Here is a 19,496-nt window from a genome sequence, read left to right on the forward strand (position 1 = left end):
TGGTGTAATCATAAAAGGGAATTTTGCTTGTTATAAATAACCAAACCTGAGATGAATACAGCAAATAACAATAAAAGGAGCAGGCTGTCCCAAGCACGATACTGAGAATGAAGAGGGAAGTAAGCACTAAAATGTAGAACTGGGATTTGGTGGAGATTTTACTAATGTTACAGAAATTGCTCCAGGCAGTAGAGAAGTGTCCAATTTCTCACTTCCTGCTTCCAGATATCATGGTCAGCTTGGCTCTTCTAAAATAACTCCCCACTTCCCACACAGTAAAAGATGCTTTCACGTCTCTTACACGCACTTACACTGAAACTCTGTCTTCTTTCTAGCCAAGAGTACAGATACCAGATATTTAAGGTAATGGTTTAAATTAAAACCAAATTGGTATTTCTATTTCTATGCAGTGTGTCTGCACACACAACTCTTATCTATACCTGTGCAGTGACACAGGTCTGCACAGGACGAGTCTCGCCACACACACAAGTCTACACACACACACACACACGTACGTCAAAGGCTGCACAGGACTAGATAGATCTGAACAAGGTCACAGCCAGTGTTTCGCTGCCTCCCCTATTTGTTGGGCTGTTTGGAACCTGTGGGGCAGATCCTTAGGAGGTGAAAATTGCCCCAGTGCCATTGAAGTCCAGGGAGCTCCGACAATTTACATCTGCTGAGGCTCTGACCATACAGTTCTACACCCAACCTTTTCCCCTCCCATCCCACTCTGAGAATTAAACACCCATTTTAGGTGATATTTGGTGCCTAAGTTTAAGGAGCATACCATGCAGAACGATGCTGGAAATGTGACTTCTCTGGATGATGGGAATATTTTGTTTCAAATAAATAACTTTAAAAGCCTTCAGAACTAATAGGATTATTTTTACTAACTAAAGTGCATGACATGAAAGATGGATGCTCAGAGCAGCACACCAACACTTCTGGCGATGACCAAAGCCCAAGAGATGCGATTCACTTTCATACAGAGTTCCAAGCAACAGAAACTAAGCCAAGTTTGAGTACAATAAAAAGATGGCAGCGTGACCCAATCGACAGAGCACCGGATGGGAACTCAGGATGGGTTCTATTCCTGGCTCTGCGACTGGCCTGCTGGGTGACATGCGCAAGTTACTGCCACTCTCTGTTCCTCAGTTTCCCCATCTGTAAAATGGGGATGATGATACTGATCTCTTTTGTAAAGTGCTTTGAGATCTACTGATGAAAAGTGCTATATCAGAGCTACATATTCATTAATTATTACTATATGCTTTTCTAAGGAAATAAGAATGAGTTAAGTGGATCAGCTGGAATAAGAACCTACCCCAACTGTACCTCAGTCCTTGATCCTTTAAACAGACCTTTAGAGGTCTGATTCAGTTTGGCATAAGAGGCTTAATTCCCTCTTTCTGCACTTAAGATGTCCCTGCCTTTCAAAATACAGTTCCAACACATATGACAACCTCTTTGCTAGTGCCCGGGGGCCTCTGACAAGAGACCCTGAACATAAAGTATTCAATTAAGAAAAGCTCCAGGGGGTTCAAACATCTAATTCAAGGGTGGTAGGACCCAACAGAGAGGCTGCTAGAGTGTTGGGCTGCACAACATCAGAAAGGTGGGGAAAGACCTGGGACATGGTAAGGAGAAACATGGAAACAGCAGCATCAAACTACTGATTCAGACCTTTTCATTAATGTAAAAGGTGGAGGTTGGCATCTTTGATTCTCTCTGAGCATTAACGGGAAACATTTCCATTACCCTTTGTCTAGACAGAAAATATGTGAACTACAACCTGTAAGCAGCATGCGGAATGGGGAAGGCTCACTAAAAATTTAATACAATAAAGGTTCATTGCTTCTGGCAGTCCATCAGCATGCATTGTTGCGCTAACCATTTGTGCTGATCCTTAAGGAATGCATCAGATAAGGCAATCTCATTTACGCTGTAGTAGATATCTGAGATAAGAATTTATTTATGTCAAGAACAGGATTTTTATGTTTTACATGCTCCTAAAAACTGATGTCTTTATCCTCCAAATAAATCTTTTAGAAAAGATGAATACCTTATACTATCTATAGCATGAAGTATCTAGCATATCATACCTTGACTCCGTCCAGAACAGCTTTTATGACACCCTTCACTGTGGTCACCATCTCCTTGTCTTCTGAGTTCACCCCCTCCAGCATCACCTGATCAGACCAACGAATCAGATTTCCCAGACTCTGGTACACACGGCTATAGCAGGAAGAGATGGCAGAACTGGAGGGGAAAAAATGAGTTCAAGAGATAATAAAATGAAAATATGGCACAATTATCTTAATAGAGAAATTACTGCCAATCCCACAATTTATTTTTAAACAAATGTTGTGTGTTCGCAAAAGGTAAAAATTCCACTGTGCCCCATTTCAATTTCTCTTCTGTTAACTCCCTCTTCTGGAATTTGTGTTTACGTAGGACCAAGATGACGCATGGATTTCACGTCTTTTCCAGTCAAGCTACTAGTTCTCAAGTAGCTGTTGAAACAATGGTATTAAGGTATGTTTTCATAATTCTGAGAATAAGTTTCTCACTGTTCTTAATCCTTGGAAATGTGGAACTAAACTTGCGTTCCTTGTGAAAAGTTTTCTTCCGATACTGTGTGCGCACAACAGTTTGGTTCTGAATGCTCTGAGTGAATGAATTTCAGTTTTGGCTTTTTTAAAGGTAGAATAGCACTAAAGCCATTTTTGTGAAGAAAAAAACAATTACTGGAAAAAGGAAGAACTAAATACAATTGTAACAAAACTACTTACAAGGTTTTGCTCTACCAGCCCTGAAAATGTCCATTTCACTAATAAACAAGGTGTGCTGACACTTTCTGATGTTCCAATAAAGACCTAATAGTCATTTTTAACAAACATGTTAATTTGAAGCTTCATCACAAACAGGAAAGATGTTTTCAAGATACATCAGGACAACAGAGGGATGTGGTCCTGCAACCCCAACTCACATAAGTATTCCCAATTGCCTGATTCTGCTGGTGTCTCTCCAGTGATTTAATGATTGGTGTTATTGAGAGGAGAATCAAGCCCATAAACTTCAATGAGATTCCTTGCGTGAATGAGGTTTGCAGAATCAAGCCCTAGGTGGGTAATGAACTATTCTAAAACTTCAAAGGGAGGACTGCAAAGAATGGAGAGTACATTTTTCAGAACTATGGTGCTTGTCAGTATTCTGTCTTGTTTCAAGAGAAGTTAGCTGGGAAGTAGATGTTTTCTAAATAGGTTCCTCCCCTGACTCTTTCCAAGGCTTTGATTTCTTTACCATTAATCTTCAATCCACTTCCTTCTAAGAAGGCAGTAATTGAAAAGCCCACTTTGTACTAGATGTAATTTTTTTTTCCTTGATGCAAACGCTTCCCTGAAAGCCAAAAAAGGAATTCAACAACAATTGGATGGCTTTCTTGCACAACAACCCACCCTCGCACATTTTTCTTGAGGGGGATTGAACATCAAAATCTCCCTTTGTGCCTTGCCACTACTTGAAAGGAGTAAGATACGTAGGTACAGCATGAAAGGGCACTGCTTAATGAGATTGCCAAATCCTCACTTACTGAATGGAGCTAAACTCGCTAGAACATGCCTACAGGATTCCTGCCCTAACACACTGTCTACTGGAGGAGGTCATTACTCAGGGCTGGTCCACACTAACCCCCCACTTCGAACTAAGATACGCAACTTCAGCTACGTTATTCAAGTAGCTGAAGTCGAACTATCTTAGTTCGAACTTACCGCGGGTCCAGACGCGGCAGGCAGGCTCCCCCATCGACTCCGCGTACTCCTCTCACCGAGCAAGAGTACCGGCGTCGACGGCGAGCACTTCCGGGATCGATTTATTGCATCTAGACAAGACGTGATAAATCAATCCCAGAAGATCGACTGCTTACTGCCGGACCCGGAGGTAAGTATAGACGTGTCTCCTGTGAAAAAGACCACATAACTATAGCCCATATTGATCATGGAAGCTCCCTGCTGAAAGGCTAGATTCCGACATCCAGCTCCCAGATCTCCTCATCTAACTGTCTGGGGTTGAGAGGGCAGCTCAGAGGATATTTGTGTTCCTAGACATATTCTGTATTTCAATCTCCTCAGTAAGGTAAACTAATTCAACACATGCCCTGTGGAGACATGAATCAGAAAATGATTGACTACACAAAGATGACATTTTCTATCCTAAAGATACTCACTGACATTTTACATGATCTCTTGACACAAGTTAGGGGACTTTTTATTTGATTAAGTGAAAGCAGGTGCTTGTCAGGAATTTAATGGCTGTGGGAAACTTGATAGCAGCCAAAGGAACTCTGGGTCTCAAAAAACCTGAACAATATTCTAATTTCAACAGCTACTGCTCTCTGTAACTCTACAAACTAAACCTAAAATGGTACTCCTTTACCTCAGCTGCCACTCTGATCTTTATCCATTTTCTCCTGACCCGTCGTAATGGCCAGGTACAGTAGGAACACATTTGTCTACAGGCTGGCTCCACTCCTACCAGTGTCCTTTTCCTTTCACAAGGCCTTACTGTGCCTGATTTATGCAAATAAGGACAGGTTTAGTCCATGTTCTTTCATACAGGAGTGATACCTCTCCTAAACTAGCGGAAGTTAATAACCAAGTGCCAAATTCAGTTTTGCTCTAACTCCAATTAAGTTAATTCTGTCCCAGATGTTCCCTCACTAAACCCAGTTAAACCCTAGACTCTGAAAGCTCTCAGCAGAGTAGGTAGTAACACCCTACTGTGGCTGGCTTTAGAGTGTGGTGCTGTAAGGGATACGGCCATTTCTTCATCACTGAAGATCACACCACCTCTTTTTCCTGCCAGCCTCTGAGACTCATCAGTAACTGAGGTTTTACAGGGGGTAGCAGCAATAGTTAACCAGACAGCTTTTCAAAAATGCACTTGAAAATAAAACCAAAGAGGCATTCTATATGAAAACATAGCTGCATTTGGAGATATTCAGTGGGAAAATACACAAGAACAGCATGAAATCTCTCAGGATTGCAGGACTCACACATCTGCATTTTCCAATATATTTTTGTGCTGATTTGTTTATACAACATTATTTAATGGTGGGTTTTGTTGCAGTTTGTTTTCTAAGCAGCTGCTCCAGAAATCTGGACAATTATGTGATCTAGCAGATATAGCTCTGGCCTGTGGCTTGAAGAGTCCACAGTTCATATAATCCAAGCTGAGGTAGTGGCCTTGGCAAGTCACTAGATTTCTTCTGGCCTCAAACTCACTGTACAACTGCATAAGATTTAATGCGGAATTGAGTCACAGATAATCTACTAAAGAGGAATGCACACCCTGGAATGAATTCAGACCATGTATTGTTCTGAAGTCAACAGAGTTGCATCTGCTTACACCAGGTCTGAATTTGACTCAACAACGTCCAAATAGGCAATTTACAATACGTGTCGAAGACTTCTCTAATGCAGAGGTGGAAGAATTTCACCCATAAAGGAAATACCTTGTGGATGTGCTCACTTGCAGCCAAAAGCTGTCTGCCCTCATTGCTTTTGGCTTGCTAATGACACTAGCCCCAGTGAGAGCACAGCATCCGATGCAGAATCTCTGTGAATGTCAGCTGCCTGCTACCACGCAATGAACTTTCTTCCACTAAAAATCTCTGCTGTTTGGAACCATGCCCCACATCCCTGTCCTCTCCCATTTCAAATTCACTTCTAGGAATCAATCATTCCTTCTTCTCACAAACCAACTCTTTTTGCTCTCTCTTTCCTAATCTGCAGTCCAATATCTGGTTTATCTTATCTACTGTATGTTGTAGTCTCTTTGCAGCAGGGAATTTGCCTTTAGACTTATGTTTGAAAGGTGCCTTGTAAATCAGCCACTGTTTTTTACTAATAATTAGCAAGAGCAGCATTTCATGCCACTTGTGTGCCATGATTTTTCAAAAAAATACAAATTGCCTGGCGTTCCCCCATCACAATCCCCCCAAAAGGAAACTCACCTTTGCTGAATCCGTGGGTCTACTTGGACTAGCGGTAAGATGGCCTCCAGCACTTTACTTGCTGAACCTGGCAGCATCTCCAGTACTTTCTTGTCAATTGCCATTTTGTCCACAATGGTTTTAAAATAGCGCAATGCACTTACAACCTCCTTTTCCTTCTCCTCAAGCCAAGTTAAATTCTAAAGGAAAAAGGTTGGGGATAGAGGGGAAGAAGAGATTACAGAATGTCTTTTTTTTTTTTTTTTTTTTTTTAAAGTTATTTTAATTCACCTGGTATACAGTGAAACCAACAATGCGCAACGATGTAACTTCTGCGTTAAGAGGCACACATGGGCTTTTCCTCTCCACAAACTTTTCCAAGTTTAATCCCAACTCTCTTAGGAAAATAATCAGTATCTCATTTATTCATAGCAGAGATTTTGACTTTTTATTTTAATGGCCAAGTTCTGAGAAAGATTTTGGGTACAAACTGAAATTCAGCTCAGTCATTTTTAAGCAAAGCTCTCACCTTATTGATGAATTATCACACTGCTTTGGAGTCAGCAGAGACAAAGAGAGCCTGTGCTTTCCAGGTGAGACATGCACACATGCTAAGAGCAGATCGCAAGAATGATTCAAGGAATGGGAGATGGCAACAGCTGGTTTCAGTACAGTAGGGATTTTTCCAGTCTGATCACAACTCTATTTACTTGAATTAAGTAAGGGAATGGAAACAGTGTGTGCCCCATTTTTAAATCATAAAACAAAAATTATTTTCAAGTGGCCAATGGTTAGGTAACAACTCTGCTCTTTGAACCTTGCTGATCTTCCCTTTTGTGGGGGTTTAATAATATAAAAAGATGCAATGCAGTGTAAACACATTCAGGGTAAAATTTTAAAACCTAAGTGATTTAGGAGCCCAAGCCCCATTGGGTTTCATTGGAAGTCGGGGGCCAGAATGATTTAGTTGCTTTTGACAATGGGTCTTAGGCGCTTTTGAAAAATGTTACTTTGAGTCATTTTAGTGCAAGCCGTCATCCAACGAAAAAAGCGAGAGAATTAGATCACAGAACAGATCAGATCATAGAATATCAGGGTTGGAAGGGACCTTAGGAAGTCATCTAGTCCAACCCCCTGCTCAAAGCAGGACCAATCCCCAGAGAGGTTTTTGCCCCAGATCCCTAAATGGCCCCCTCAAGGATTGAACTCACAATCCTGGGTTTAGCAGGCCAATGCTCAAACCACTGAGCTATCCCTCCCCTGATTAATTTCATAATCAGGCAAACCCCCAAAACAAATAAGATCAAAACCAAACTCCTATATTTTCACTTCCATCACTGATATTTACAATGATAAATATGTGTCCAGTCCTATCCCAAGTAATCCTACTAACTTCAATAGGGCTACTCATGTGAGTAAGGGCTCCAGTCTCAGACCTTCCATTCATAAATAAAAAGTCCTATTCACTTAGCAATGCTGCTGGAATGAAGGAAATCATTCATTTTCCCATGGGGATGAACTGTCACACCACAAATGAGAGATTTTGGCATCAGTGAATGAATTGGGCAGGAATGAAGGGGTCAACTGGAAAAAGCTTAGAGAATGCCTCCAACATCCTGGCACTCAGCAATTTTGGAAAAGGAAATTCAGAAGTGGCATATGACAGTTTAATGGAGTTCTGGTAAAGGATATTTTTTAAAGTTTGCCAGAGCGTGCCTAAGGGTCTATTACTGCTGGCAGTAAATTCCTGAGGGGGAGATCTAAATTAACTACTAAACATTGCTAGTAAAGGAGCAGAGAGCTTAACAGAGTCAGGTTTCATCCATTATCCCTTCAGCAAATTCAGCTTCAAGAATTAATGACCTATGGGCATTGTGTCCTCCCCATGTCCCTTCAGCTGTTAAACTGCAGCTTTCCTGAAAAACGGGGCCAGCAGACCAAACTACTTCGGATGAGACATTCGTAAGCAGCACTGGCTAGTAACATGAACTTGGTCCCTTAGCTTTATTTCAGCTGCTATTCCAACTGACCTGACCTTACAGAAGGCAAGCTTAAATTTCCATGCATGTTGTAGCATCATTAGGCAAGTTCTAACACAAACTTTTATTATTATTTAATACCTCTTATATAGCAACTTTTAATCAGTTGATCTTAAAGGGCTTTGCTAAGGAGGTCAGTACCATTATCCCCATTTTACCGATGGGGAACCTGAGGCACAGAGGTGAAATGACTTGTCTAATGTCTACCAAAAGGCCAATGGCAAAACTGGGAATAGAACTTATGTTCCCTTAGGCTCAGTCCAGTCCTCTATCCTCTTAGCAACTCTGCCTCCTTTTCTTCTTCATCCTCTTGCACCACCAGGTGCATAGGGTGTCCACCAGTTTCCAGAGCTACCAAGCACATCCCTCCCAGTTGGCAGATGAGGAAGTGTCCACATTTGGGCAGCGCGGAAAAATGAATAAGGAACTGTGGACCGAAGGTTGTGCATGGGGCTGATAACCCTATCACATAAAACAAACTTACCACAGAAACAAACACCAGGTGTCATATTGGTATGCAGCAGGCTCGAACAAGAGATCAACTTCATGTGAAGAATATGAAGCCAAATCCATCAACATGACACTCAGAAGCCTGCACAGACCAGCACAAGCCCAAAACAAATGGTGGAAACTCTGTCTCCCCTGGGGTTAATTATAAATCTAGAGACGAGGAATAATGGGCAATGATGTGTACAGAGAGAGCTGGTGGGATGGATATTGATTAATGCTCCTAAAATGTCTAAATGCTCCAAGGCATTATGAGCTATAGCTTAGGCTCATCCACCAAATATCCCTACAGTCAAGGTGGGTGAGTCGGGGTTCCCATCCTTATTGCTGCAGGGCACTTGAACTAAGCTCTTATTTCAAATTCCACTTGTGGTGGACCTGCCCCATAAGTGAACTTATACTGGCAAGAGAGCAGATAGATCTACAATGGCTGGAATTACTAAAACAGCAGTTCCACTTGCTCCACCAATTTCCATTTGGGGCATTAAATTGGATGGATTTACTACTCCGCCAAACCAATAAGTCCCTTCACCCCCGCACTTGACTGACACATGCAGATATATCATTGCATGATTTTGGAAGGTTTCCCTTAAATAATCATTACAAATGCATTATGTATGAGCTACAGCTGACCTAGAAAGGGTTAGGCACTCAGATATTTTGGTGATGAGCACAGTGTAAGAACCTATATAGAACTGAATAGGCTACAGTGACAGCATACATTTGACTATTAGATCTGGAATAAACCATCCTTTTAATACTTGGATAGGTTTTTGCTATATTCTTGAATTTACACTTAATCTTTTGGTACTGTTGCTTCGACTCTAGCTAGATTATCTACTGTAAGTGTGTAGGAGACTTAGCCACAGGATTTAAAGAGACAGAGTACATGCATAGATATGAAATCTACTCAGTCAGATCTGTCTTTTGACATCATGTATCTTAGAAAAATCTCTCATTTGTCAGCTTCTCCTTATATTTCATCTAGACTCTGTAATAATGACCCAGGGCACCCTTTCCTCCCCCCACAAAGCTAATCAGTTGGCTACCATCAAACTAATCAATTAGCTGGAGACAGTCATTAAAATGGATTAGGACTGAGCCAGAGATCAACATTTCACAAGTCACAAGGTTTACAGTTTAAATGCAGACCAACAATAGCCAATTTACCCAACATGAACAGCAACTCAGCTATCTTTCCTATTGAGCAATTACTGCAAGTGAGATTTATTTTCCCCATAATGCAATTCCAGCACCTAGATTTGTAACAAATATTTTCACATGTTCAGCAGATTCCTGGTCAGTCATTCCCCAATATTGCTCTCTCAGCTCTTTGGGGGAAATAATGCAGAAGAAACTTGCCTTTCATTCACATGCAAATATATATATTTTTTCTATTTCGAATATGTTTTAATCTGTTTGTGGTCAGATATCAATTAAAAGGAAAGGCTATGACACTGTTTTACATGCATGTCAGTGAATCAGTCAATACAAATAAAATAGCGCAAATTTTCCCCAGTAAATAGTCCATTGGATTGTACACAGAGCTCAAAAATGCTCTGCATAATAACCCTTTGAACTAGTCACTATGTATTAACTTTTTTATAATCTCCTTGGAATAAATAATATAATCTCTAAGGAGGATTCGACAATTAAAAAAAACAAAACAACCATTGTGGAATAGACCATATTCTCTTATTAGTCATATTCTGCTCTCTAGATATCAGATTTACTTTCAGTACAACTTATTCTGCTCGTCAGTCTTCTCTCTCTTATCTCCTAGCCCCCTCTGTTCTGTCCACCAATGGAAAGGCTCAGTTGAGAAAAAAATTACAGAGATTTTTGGAAAGCAATTTTTTTCCCATTTACAGAATGGTTACTGCTCTAATGGACACCTAAAGTAAAAAGTTATATCATAGAATTCAATGGCAGACCTCCAATATGAGTAGGACCTGGTAGCATGACCACAGTGGGGGCCCAGATGAGTCCCCATAATAAACCTCCATTTTGCCATGGCCATTACATTCTTTCAAAGCTGAAACTTGGCAGATGGTTGCTTTTTTAAGACAACTATTAGGACTGGTTTGGATTTTTCTGTGCTGGTGTCACAAAGATTTCTTTGGTTTCTGTACAATTTGGGACCTGCGTGAAAATTTGCACTTTCTTGGCTGCAGGGCACCACATAAGTACCAATACATTTTCATCTTAGCAAGGCAGCTCTCAAGGATGATTGTAAACAAGCTGCCCCCATCTCTCTCTCTCTCAAGTAATAGATTGTACCCTTTTCTCAACAAGAGGACTGCTACAGGCCCATTCCTTCCTTCTCTCACTCTGAGGATGAGTGAGAACCCTGAAGACCCTCATAATTTCCCCTGCTTTACAACTCCTCTCCTCAATAGTGGACGTATCTCCCTTTTAAGCCAGTGACCCTCTCTCCTTAACAGTCTGCTGTGAACGCTCTAGCACAGGGGTGGGCAAACTTTTTGGCCTGAGGGCCACATTGGGGTTCCGAAACTGTGTGAGGGCTGGGTAGGGAAGCCTGTACCTCCCCAAACAGCCTGGCCCCCACTCCCTATCCGCCCCCTCCCACTTTCTGCCCCCGACTGCTCCCCTCAGAACCCCCAACCCTTCCAACCCTGCTCCTTGTCCCCTGACTGCCCCCTCCCAGGTCCTCCTGCCCCTAACCACCCACCCGGGACCCCCACCCCCATACAATGCCCCCCTGCTCCTTGTCACAACTGCCCCAACCCCTATCCACAACCCCGCCCCCTGAGAGGCCCCCCCGGGACTCCCACACCTATCCAACTGCCCCCTGTCTGCCCCCCGGGAACACCTGCCCCGATCCAACCCCCCTGCTCTCCGCCCCCTTACCATGCCGCTCAGAGCACCAGGACTGGCAGCCGCGCTGCCCAGCCGGAGCCAGCCACACCACCGTGCTGCCGGCAGTAGCTCCCAGCCCCGCCGCCCAGAGCGCTGGCGGCAGGGCAAGCTGAGGCTGCAGGGGCAGGGGGACAGCAGGGGAGGGGCCAGTGGCTAGCCTCCTGGCCAGGAGCTCAAGAGCCGGGCAGGAGGGTCGCAGGCCGCAGTTTGCCCGCCTCTAATCTAGCACATCTTCCCAAGATGCAGACACCCTGCCTCCACTGCAAAATCCAGCCCAGAGAATGAAAACCCGTCTTCCACATGGTGATGAAGAGTACTAGGATACAATTACCTTATCTCATTTTTAGACACCACTCAACCCCACTGTATAAATCCTACTGTACCTCACTAGGAATAAACCAAACAAGTTAGTAAAGGTGGTATGGTACACTGAATTGGTCTCTCAACAGCAACTGTGGGGCTTGCAAGTTACCACAAGTAATCCCAGTTGTTCTTAATAACCTGGGACTGAATTCTACACCTGAAACCTGGAAATCTCAGCAATACTAGAGCTAAATTCTTCTGTCTGCTCAACCAGGTCAGAATGAGAGAGGAGGCAATACTTTGGTAGCCAACTGGCTATTGCCTCCTGAAAGAAAGGCAATCTCAGTTCTTATAAGGCTTGAAATAGCTAGCTTAGGTTTGAGGAAGGGTGGGCTGAAAGTCAGCAGCTGTTTGAATACATCTGTTTGACTCACTCTGTTGAGGTCACCAGAGATTGAGGACATCTTTGGACAGGCTTCAAGGATCTGCTTGCATTTTAATGGAACACACCCTGAAGTCAGGCAGTGTTTTGGAAGTTGTAAGCATAACTATAGGGTGTGTGTGTATGGGGAGGGAATGTCAGGCCATAAACTGCATTCCATAACGAGTCATTTCAATGCTCATGGAAGAAACATTCATCAAGCTCTCAAAAGGAAAGTTATGTGTGTCTCTAGTCAACTAGATACACTACATACAAAGGACCATCTATATGGTTATTCTGGAAAGGAGCTCTGAAGAGTACCTCAGGAAACTAAAATTCTTTGAAGGAAAAACAGCCCCATGCACTGAGAGCAACATTGCCAGAGCAGCAGATTTCAGTATAGTTACAGTACAGACTATTCAACAGGCAGGGAATTGGCAAGACTGTAACCAAGACAGTACCATTCAGCTGCTTACTTTGTTCACTGGCTTCTCTGGGGTTTTCACTGTCAGGTCAGCCTGTTTTCCTTTCTTTGATGGTGTTCGCTTTATTTTTGGTGAATGAAACTTGTCCATCAACTTCATGGTGAAAGAGGAGAGATGGGAGCGCTGAGAATCTGGAAAGAAGCACACGCAGATGCATTATTAGGCTGGAGCAGATTTTTTTGGGAACAGGCAGGTTGTGCTACAAAATTATCTAGAAGAGCAGACTGTGAATATAAAAACACCACTGATAAATGTATAGAGTGATGTGAATTCTAACTATATTTCCAAGTGTAATAACCACCACCATTCTCTGTTTCGCCCCAGACACAGCTATTCTAAAATGCAGAGAAAAAGACATTGGGGCTGCTTTTCCTCTTCTACATCAGGATCAGAGTAATAATGATAGCTACTTCTTATACAGCGCATTTTTATCAGTAGATCTTAAAGTGCTTTACAAAGAATGGCAATACCATTACCCCAATTTTACAGATGGGGAAACCGAGGCACAGGAAGTGACTTGCCCAATGTCACCCAGCAGGCCCGTGGCAATGCTGGGAACAGAAGCAAGGTCTCTTGAGTTCCAGTCCATTTGTCTATCCCCTAGGACACATGGCCTTTGAATGGTTTTGTATGAATAGTTTGTCCAGAAACCTGGATCTTCATATCTCCAAAGGGTTTCAGTTCAAACAGTGGCCTACATGTCACGGTGGACCATTAGAACACAAGGAGTAGATTGCTTCCAGACATGTACACCCTAAAGCAGTTTAATTAGAGGACTGAGTAAAGTAGTTTCCTCATAGGAGGACACATTTTTCATTGGGGAAATCAACTTTTTTTCAGGTTTGTGAATGTCTGAAAAATGGAAGGCTCAAAGCTCTATGATGCTGTCACACAGATTTTCTGATGAGAGTTTTTTTTAAACTGTTTAGCTGTTCTGCTAAATAGAACAGCGTTTATAAGCTGCCTTCCTGGCAGTGAGCAACTTGGATTGTACTTTGAGCAAACAGCATTTTAATAGGAAAGGTATGAATTGCTCTTGCAATGAGCCAGACAACTCAGACAGCAAACAGTAAACTTGCCTTCAAGTACATTATCTGCAAAAGTAAACCCTTTCCCTAGCCCTTTTGGCTTATCTGGGAACTGACTGCATTGGTCGTAATGAAGAACAGCGACATCTCCCACGTGTGTAGTGCTGCACCTTCTCGTTAGCGTGGAGACTACAAATAGACTAGGCTGCTGAGTCAAATCTAGCATTCAGCAGCTAAATACCACAGAGCTGCATTAGCACTGCTGCTACATTCAGAAAGCACTAACCACAACTCAGGGGAAAGAACCTGGGCTTACCACCTCCCTTTAAAGAGAATTAAGCATTACTAACTATCATCAGGAAGGCAGATTTTAGTCTCTTCTGTTCCCACCATCACCAGAGCAAAAACTCCAACTAATGAAGTCATGTGTCACAATTTTACAGGCACCCTGTTAGCTGATGCTCAGTGGTCCCTGGTTACCATCTATTCTAGTAGAGTAACTGGATCTCTAGTAGCTGCCTCCGGTCAGTACTTAAGTCTGAACACAAATGTGCCACTCCACACAACATTCTAGGGACACTATCAGGCCACAAATACATGCTCTGCAGAAATAAGCTTTTACAAAACCTCAGACCAAGAGAAATATTTCAATCAAATTTATCTTAAAAACCTCAGAAAATATTGGGTCCCCCCAACATACAGACACACACACACTCTGTAGTGTGTGCAACCTAAACATTACAGCATGCTTGCTAGTGCAGGAGAAACTGAAATTGACTAGACAAAGTAGGAGAGAAAAGCGAGAAACTGACCAGTCTATGCTCCTTGTCCAAGTTCATAAAGTTGCAAAATATAAATCAGCATATATGGTGAAAAATAAAATTTAGCATCTGAACATTGCAGGAATTTTTTAAACTTAAGGCTCTTCCTATTTTTCAAATTTAGGTACTTAGTACAGGCATCCAAACCCAGATTAAGCAGTTTAAATAAAAGTGGACTAATTATCAAAGTTGCTGAGTCCACTCAGCTCCCATTAATTTCAGTGGGTCATCAGCATCTCTGACAATCAAGTCACTTATTTAGGTGCCTAATCTTAACTAATTAAATTTGAAAATTTGGACCTAAGTTATAAGGATTTTAAAATGTCCAGTGTGTCTTTGAATGGTCCATAAAAACATCTTTCAACTTTCCAGCCTCATTTTCATATACCAATTAATTCAATCAATAAATGCAAAGTAATGCATGTTGGAAAACATAATCCCAACTGTACATTTAAAATGATGGGGTCTAAATTAGCTGTTACCACTAAAGAAAGAGATCTTGGAGTCATTGTGGATAGTTCTCTGAAAACATCCAATGTGCAGCGGCAGTCACAAAAGTGAACAGAATGTTGGGGATCATTAAGAAAGGGATAGATAATAAGACAGAAAATATTATATTGCTTCTATATAAATCTATGGTATGCCCACATCTTGAATACTGCATGCAGATGTGGTCGCCCCATCTCAAAAAAGATATATTGGAATTGGAAAAAGTTCAGAAAAGGGCAACAAAAATGATTGGGGTATGGAATGGCTTCCGTATGAGGAGACATTAATAAGATTGGGACTTTTCAGCTTGGAAAAGAGATGACTAAGGGGGGGATATGATTGAGGTCTATAAAATCATGACTGGTAAGAAGAAAGTAAATAAGGAAGTGTTATTTACTCCTCCTTATAACACAAGAACTAGGGGTCACCAAATGAAATTAATAGGCAGCAGGTTTAAAACAAATAAAAGGAAGGATTTCTTCATAGAACGCACAGTCAACCTGTGAAACTCTTTGCCAGAGGATGTTGTGAAGGCCAATACTATAACAGGGTTCAAAAAAAGAACTAGATAAATTCATGGAAGATAAGTCCTTCCATGGCTATTAGCCAGGATGGGCAGGGATGGTGTCCCTAGCCTCTGTTTTCCAGAAGCTGGGTATGAGAGACAGGGAATGGATCACTTGATCCATTAACAGAAAGGGCTGGACGTTTTCTTGTTATATCTTCTAAGTTAAGGCTCATGATATCTTAAAGACACCTATAAACATTTAAGTATTTAAAGACTTGGTGCCTGTGGGAAAATATTTTGTTAATACAGTTAGTTGCATAAAAACTGCATATTTTTAAAAATAATTTATTTGCTTTTGCTGCAGTATTTTATGGCATCACAACTGGTTGCTGTGGAAACAATTAGGATGTTACCAACAGGTCAGAACTTCAGACTGGAAGTTGGCATTGGAATAAGAGGAACTCCTCTTTAAAACAAAGACACATGACAACTGGATGTGGTCCTATGTGGGGAGAGGGGAATATTCTGAAGAGAAAGAAAAATTCCTAAAGGTATGGTAGGTTGGCAGAACTGTTCTCCAATCAGGTGTTTTTCAAAGCGTATCCCATGCCACCAGCTGCTGTTTAATTTCTGTTTTTTAAATCCACCGAGGAACACAATGATCCCTGGCTGTTGCAGGCAAACCCAGACATACATCAATCGACCCGAAATATCGCTCAGAGCAGCTGGCATCCTGACTTAGCAACAATTTACGTCACTGCTTTACATCCACGGGGGTCTCCCAACTCTTAAACACTCCCAGCCCCCACAGAGTGCTCAAGGTCGCTGTGGGCAGCAATTCCCAACCGCTTCAAGAATGCTTTTGTTCTTTACTTTTGCAAAGACACCAGTGGTATCTAATTTGCACAGCATGTCAGGGTTTTACACACATTCACATGTGGCAGGAGAAGGCATGGATCACAGTCCTTTAAATATTCAGGCAAACTCTGCAATTAGAATAATTAATCTAGAGGGAAAAGAATGGTAGTGGCAAGAGAATGCATCTCTGACTCCTCCACCATTGAGAGGCAATTTAAATGAGTATCCGAGGGGGAGCCGTGTTAGTCTGGATCTGTAAAAAGCGACAAAGAGTCCTTTGCTCCAATACATCTGTTAGTCTATAAGGTGCCACGTGACTCTTTGTCACTATTTAAATGACCTAAATCAGCGGTTTTGTTAGCTTAAGTCAGATGATATTCAGCAGCTACAGGCCCTTATGATGCCCTACTTTGAAGATCGTAAACAATGCAACTTTTATTTCCTACCTGGTCTTTTTGTCTACAATGAGCATGTTTCCTAACTCACCTGGTCGCAAGATTTTGCTGCATTTATGTTTAAGTGAATGGCTCACACACCAACCCCCAATACTCTCTTACATTCAACAAAATTTTACTTACCACTTACAATATCACTTTTTATGTTCAAAGCACTTTACAAACGTATCTAATTTATCTTAAAAAAAAAAGAACAGGAGTACTTGTGGCACCTTAGAGACTAACAAATTTATTAGAGCATAAGCTTTCGTGGACTACAGCCCACTTCTTCGGATGCACTTCTTCGGATGGGCTGTAGTCCACGAAAGCTTATGCTCTAATAAATTTGTTAGTCTCTAAGGTGCCACAAGTACTCCTGTTCTTTTTGCGGATACAGACTAACACGGCTGCTACTCTGAAACCTAATTTATCTTCGAATACCTATTTTATCCCCATTTCATAGATGGGAAACTTGGGCATGAGATGGTCAAGTGACTTGCCCAATCAAACCACAGAGGGGAGTCAGTGTTGGAGCTGCAATTAGGATGCAGAACTTCTTGATTTCCAATTCTATGCTAAAACACTTGGATTATACTTCTCGCCACACTCTCGTAAGTCCAATTGAGGTTATTCATACACTGAACAGTGATAAATGTTTACTGTCACTCAGGTGCTGTCACTTTTCAAATAGACATATTGGTCAAGTATTATTTGTACAGTCTACATTTTCTCAATGAGTTGCATATGTGTGGAGTGTCAAAAGAGAAATTATGCTTAAGTAGCAACAAATAGGAATGCACTGGCTCAGAAGGATGTAAGTTAACAAGGCTTTTACAAATGCAGGCAAAAACGCCAAAGAAAAAAAGCACAGTTGTGTAGGACTTACTAGATCTGCTATCGTGGAACTGATCTGCTTTGAAAAATCCTTTTACTTTTACTCACTTCAGTACTAAAATGTCTAACATGTCGTATGGCTCTCTAGCAAATAGCTGAAAGAGAAGAGCATATTACATGGTTTGAAAATGTACACGGGAGAACAGGAAATGATCATGGCAGTGAGCGGATGAAACACTGTCCTCCTGCATTTGGTTCACCTACCTACAATATTAAACTACTTAATACATAAGTACCTGAGCTCCGGTGCCACTTCTTTGAACTATTTGCTGAAGTGCCACAGGATTTGCTAGATGTTTCATCCATTTAAAAGGACTCTAGGATATTGCACTCACCCCTATTAAGCACCTGCAGGCAGCACTTAATGAGAATACCAGCACTGAACTTTTGAACCTCTCTTCCCCTTTTGGTGCATAGGAGTGGGGTATTCTGTACTACTTGATATGGCGCATTCAAATGGCTTCAAAGCTAATGGGAAAAAGTCAGGGTAAGAAAGCTGGATGGAACTATTACAACTGGAGGGGAAAAACACAATCAAATCAGAGGAACTGCTGGTTTTCCATCCTCTCCCATTTCATCTGTCTGGAGAGTTCGCTGCTGCTCAGGTCTTAAACCAAAGGAAAAATAAACCTTCAAAATTATTTTGCTGTGGATTCATGTGTCTCGACTTCTGACTGGCAGTTTTAAAACATCAATCCTTTCATTGCTAATTCCATCTTCCTATTAAAGAGAAACCTTGCTCTGTTGGGTTTGAACACGCTCCAGCTGTTGAGTCATGGCCTTGACGCAGTTTTAAAGCCAGTCTCCCCCACATCGGCACGTGTCTGGGTTCTGACCACACACAAAATCTTAGAAAGCTCACGCGATATGAGTGTGCTCTAAGTGTCTTTGGAGCCAGGTGCAAATGGAACATCTCACAAATCCCCACCCTTTAAATTTTCATCTGATGCCTTAACACAGGGACCCTAGGTAGGAAGGTTGGTCTGTCTAGGTGACGGTCTTGTTGTGTGGGCTGAGAAAGGCAACACCGTCAGCTTGAACAAACTTGTGATGCTTGCCAATCTGCTGACAGAATGTTACATCTCATGAGGAAAGAACTGCTGATTTTAAACTACAGAGGATTAAGAGGTGCAGGAAAAGACAGAGATGAATCAGTCTATGTGCTGAATGTAGCTGTGACCAAACTAGACTCTGCTGAAGGGGAGATTACTAGTCAAAGCCCTAGTTCTGTAACATCACTAGAATGGAAAGATGAAGACATTCCACTTGGGCTCAAATGAATGGTAGAAATTAGGGCTGTCAAGCGATTAAAAAAAAATAATCGCGCTGTTAAACAATACTAGAATACCGTTTATTTAAATATTTTTGGACATTTTCTACATTTTCAAATATATTGATTTCAATTACAACACAGAATACCAAGTGTACAGTGCTCAATTTATTTTTGATTACAAATACTTGCACTGTAAAAAACAAAAGAAACAGTATTTTTCAATTCACCTAATACAAGTACTGTAGTGCAATCTCTTTATCATGAAAGTTGAACTTACAAATGTAGAATTATGTACAAAAAAACCCTGCATTCAAAAACAAAACAATGTAAAACTTTAGAGCCTACAAGTCCAATCAGTTCTACTACTTGTTCAGCCAATCGCTCAGACAAACATTTGTAGAAGATAATGCTGCCTGCTTCTTGTTTACAATGTCACCTGAAAGTGAGAACAGGTGTTTGCATGGCACTGTTGTAGATAGTGTCGCAAGATATTTACATGCCAGATGCACTGAAGATTCACGTCTCTTCATGCTTCAACCATTCCAGGGGACATGCGTCCAT

General features: G+C 41.6%; 1 protein-coding gene across 1 annotated transcript in view; it reads right to left on the reverse strand.

Annotated features, from left to right (window-relative positions):
* Positions 1 to 19,496, reverse strand: part of RAPGEF1 (Rap guanine nucleotide exchange factor 1) — a 130,560-nt gene that overhangs the window by 66,464 nt on the left and 44,600 nt on the right. Inside the window, exons 3-5 of the mRNA XM_065572195.1 lie at positions 12,622 to 12,761; positions 6,017 to 6,195; positions 2,106 to 2,262 (exon numbers count right to left, since the gene is read on the reverse strand). Of these exons, the coding sequence (XP_065428267.1) occupies positions 2,106 to 2,262; positions 6,017 to 6,195; positions 12,622 to 12,761 (476 nt within the window). The remainder of the gene's footprint in view (positions 1 to 2,105; positions 2,263 to 6,016; positions 6,196 to 12,621; positions 12,762 to 19,496) is intronic.

This window comes from Chrysemys picta, chromosome 18, assembly GCF_011386835.1.
Source record: "Chrysemys picta bellii isolate R12L10 chromosome 18, ASM1138683v2, whole genome shotgun sequence".
NCBI lineage: Eukaryota > Metazoa > Chordata > Testudines > Emydidae > Chrysemys > Chrysemys picta.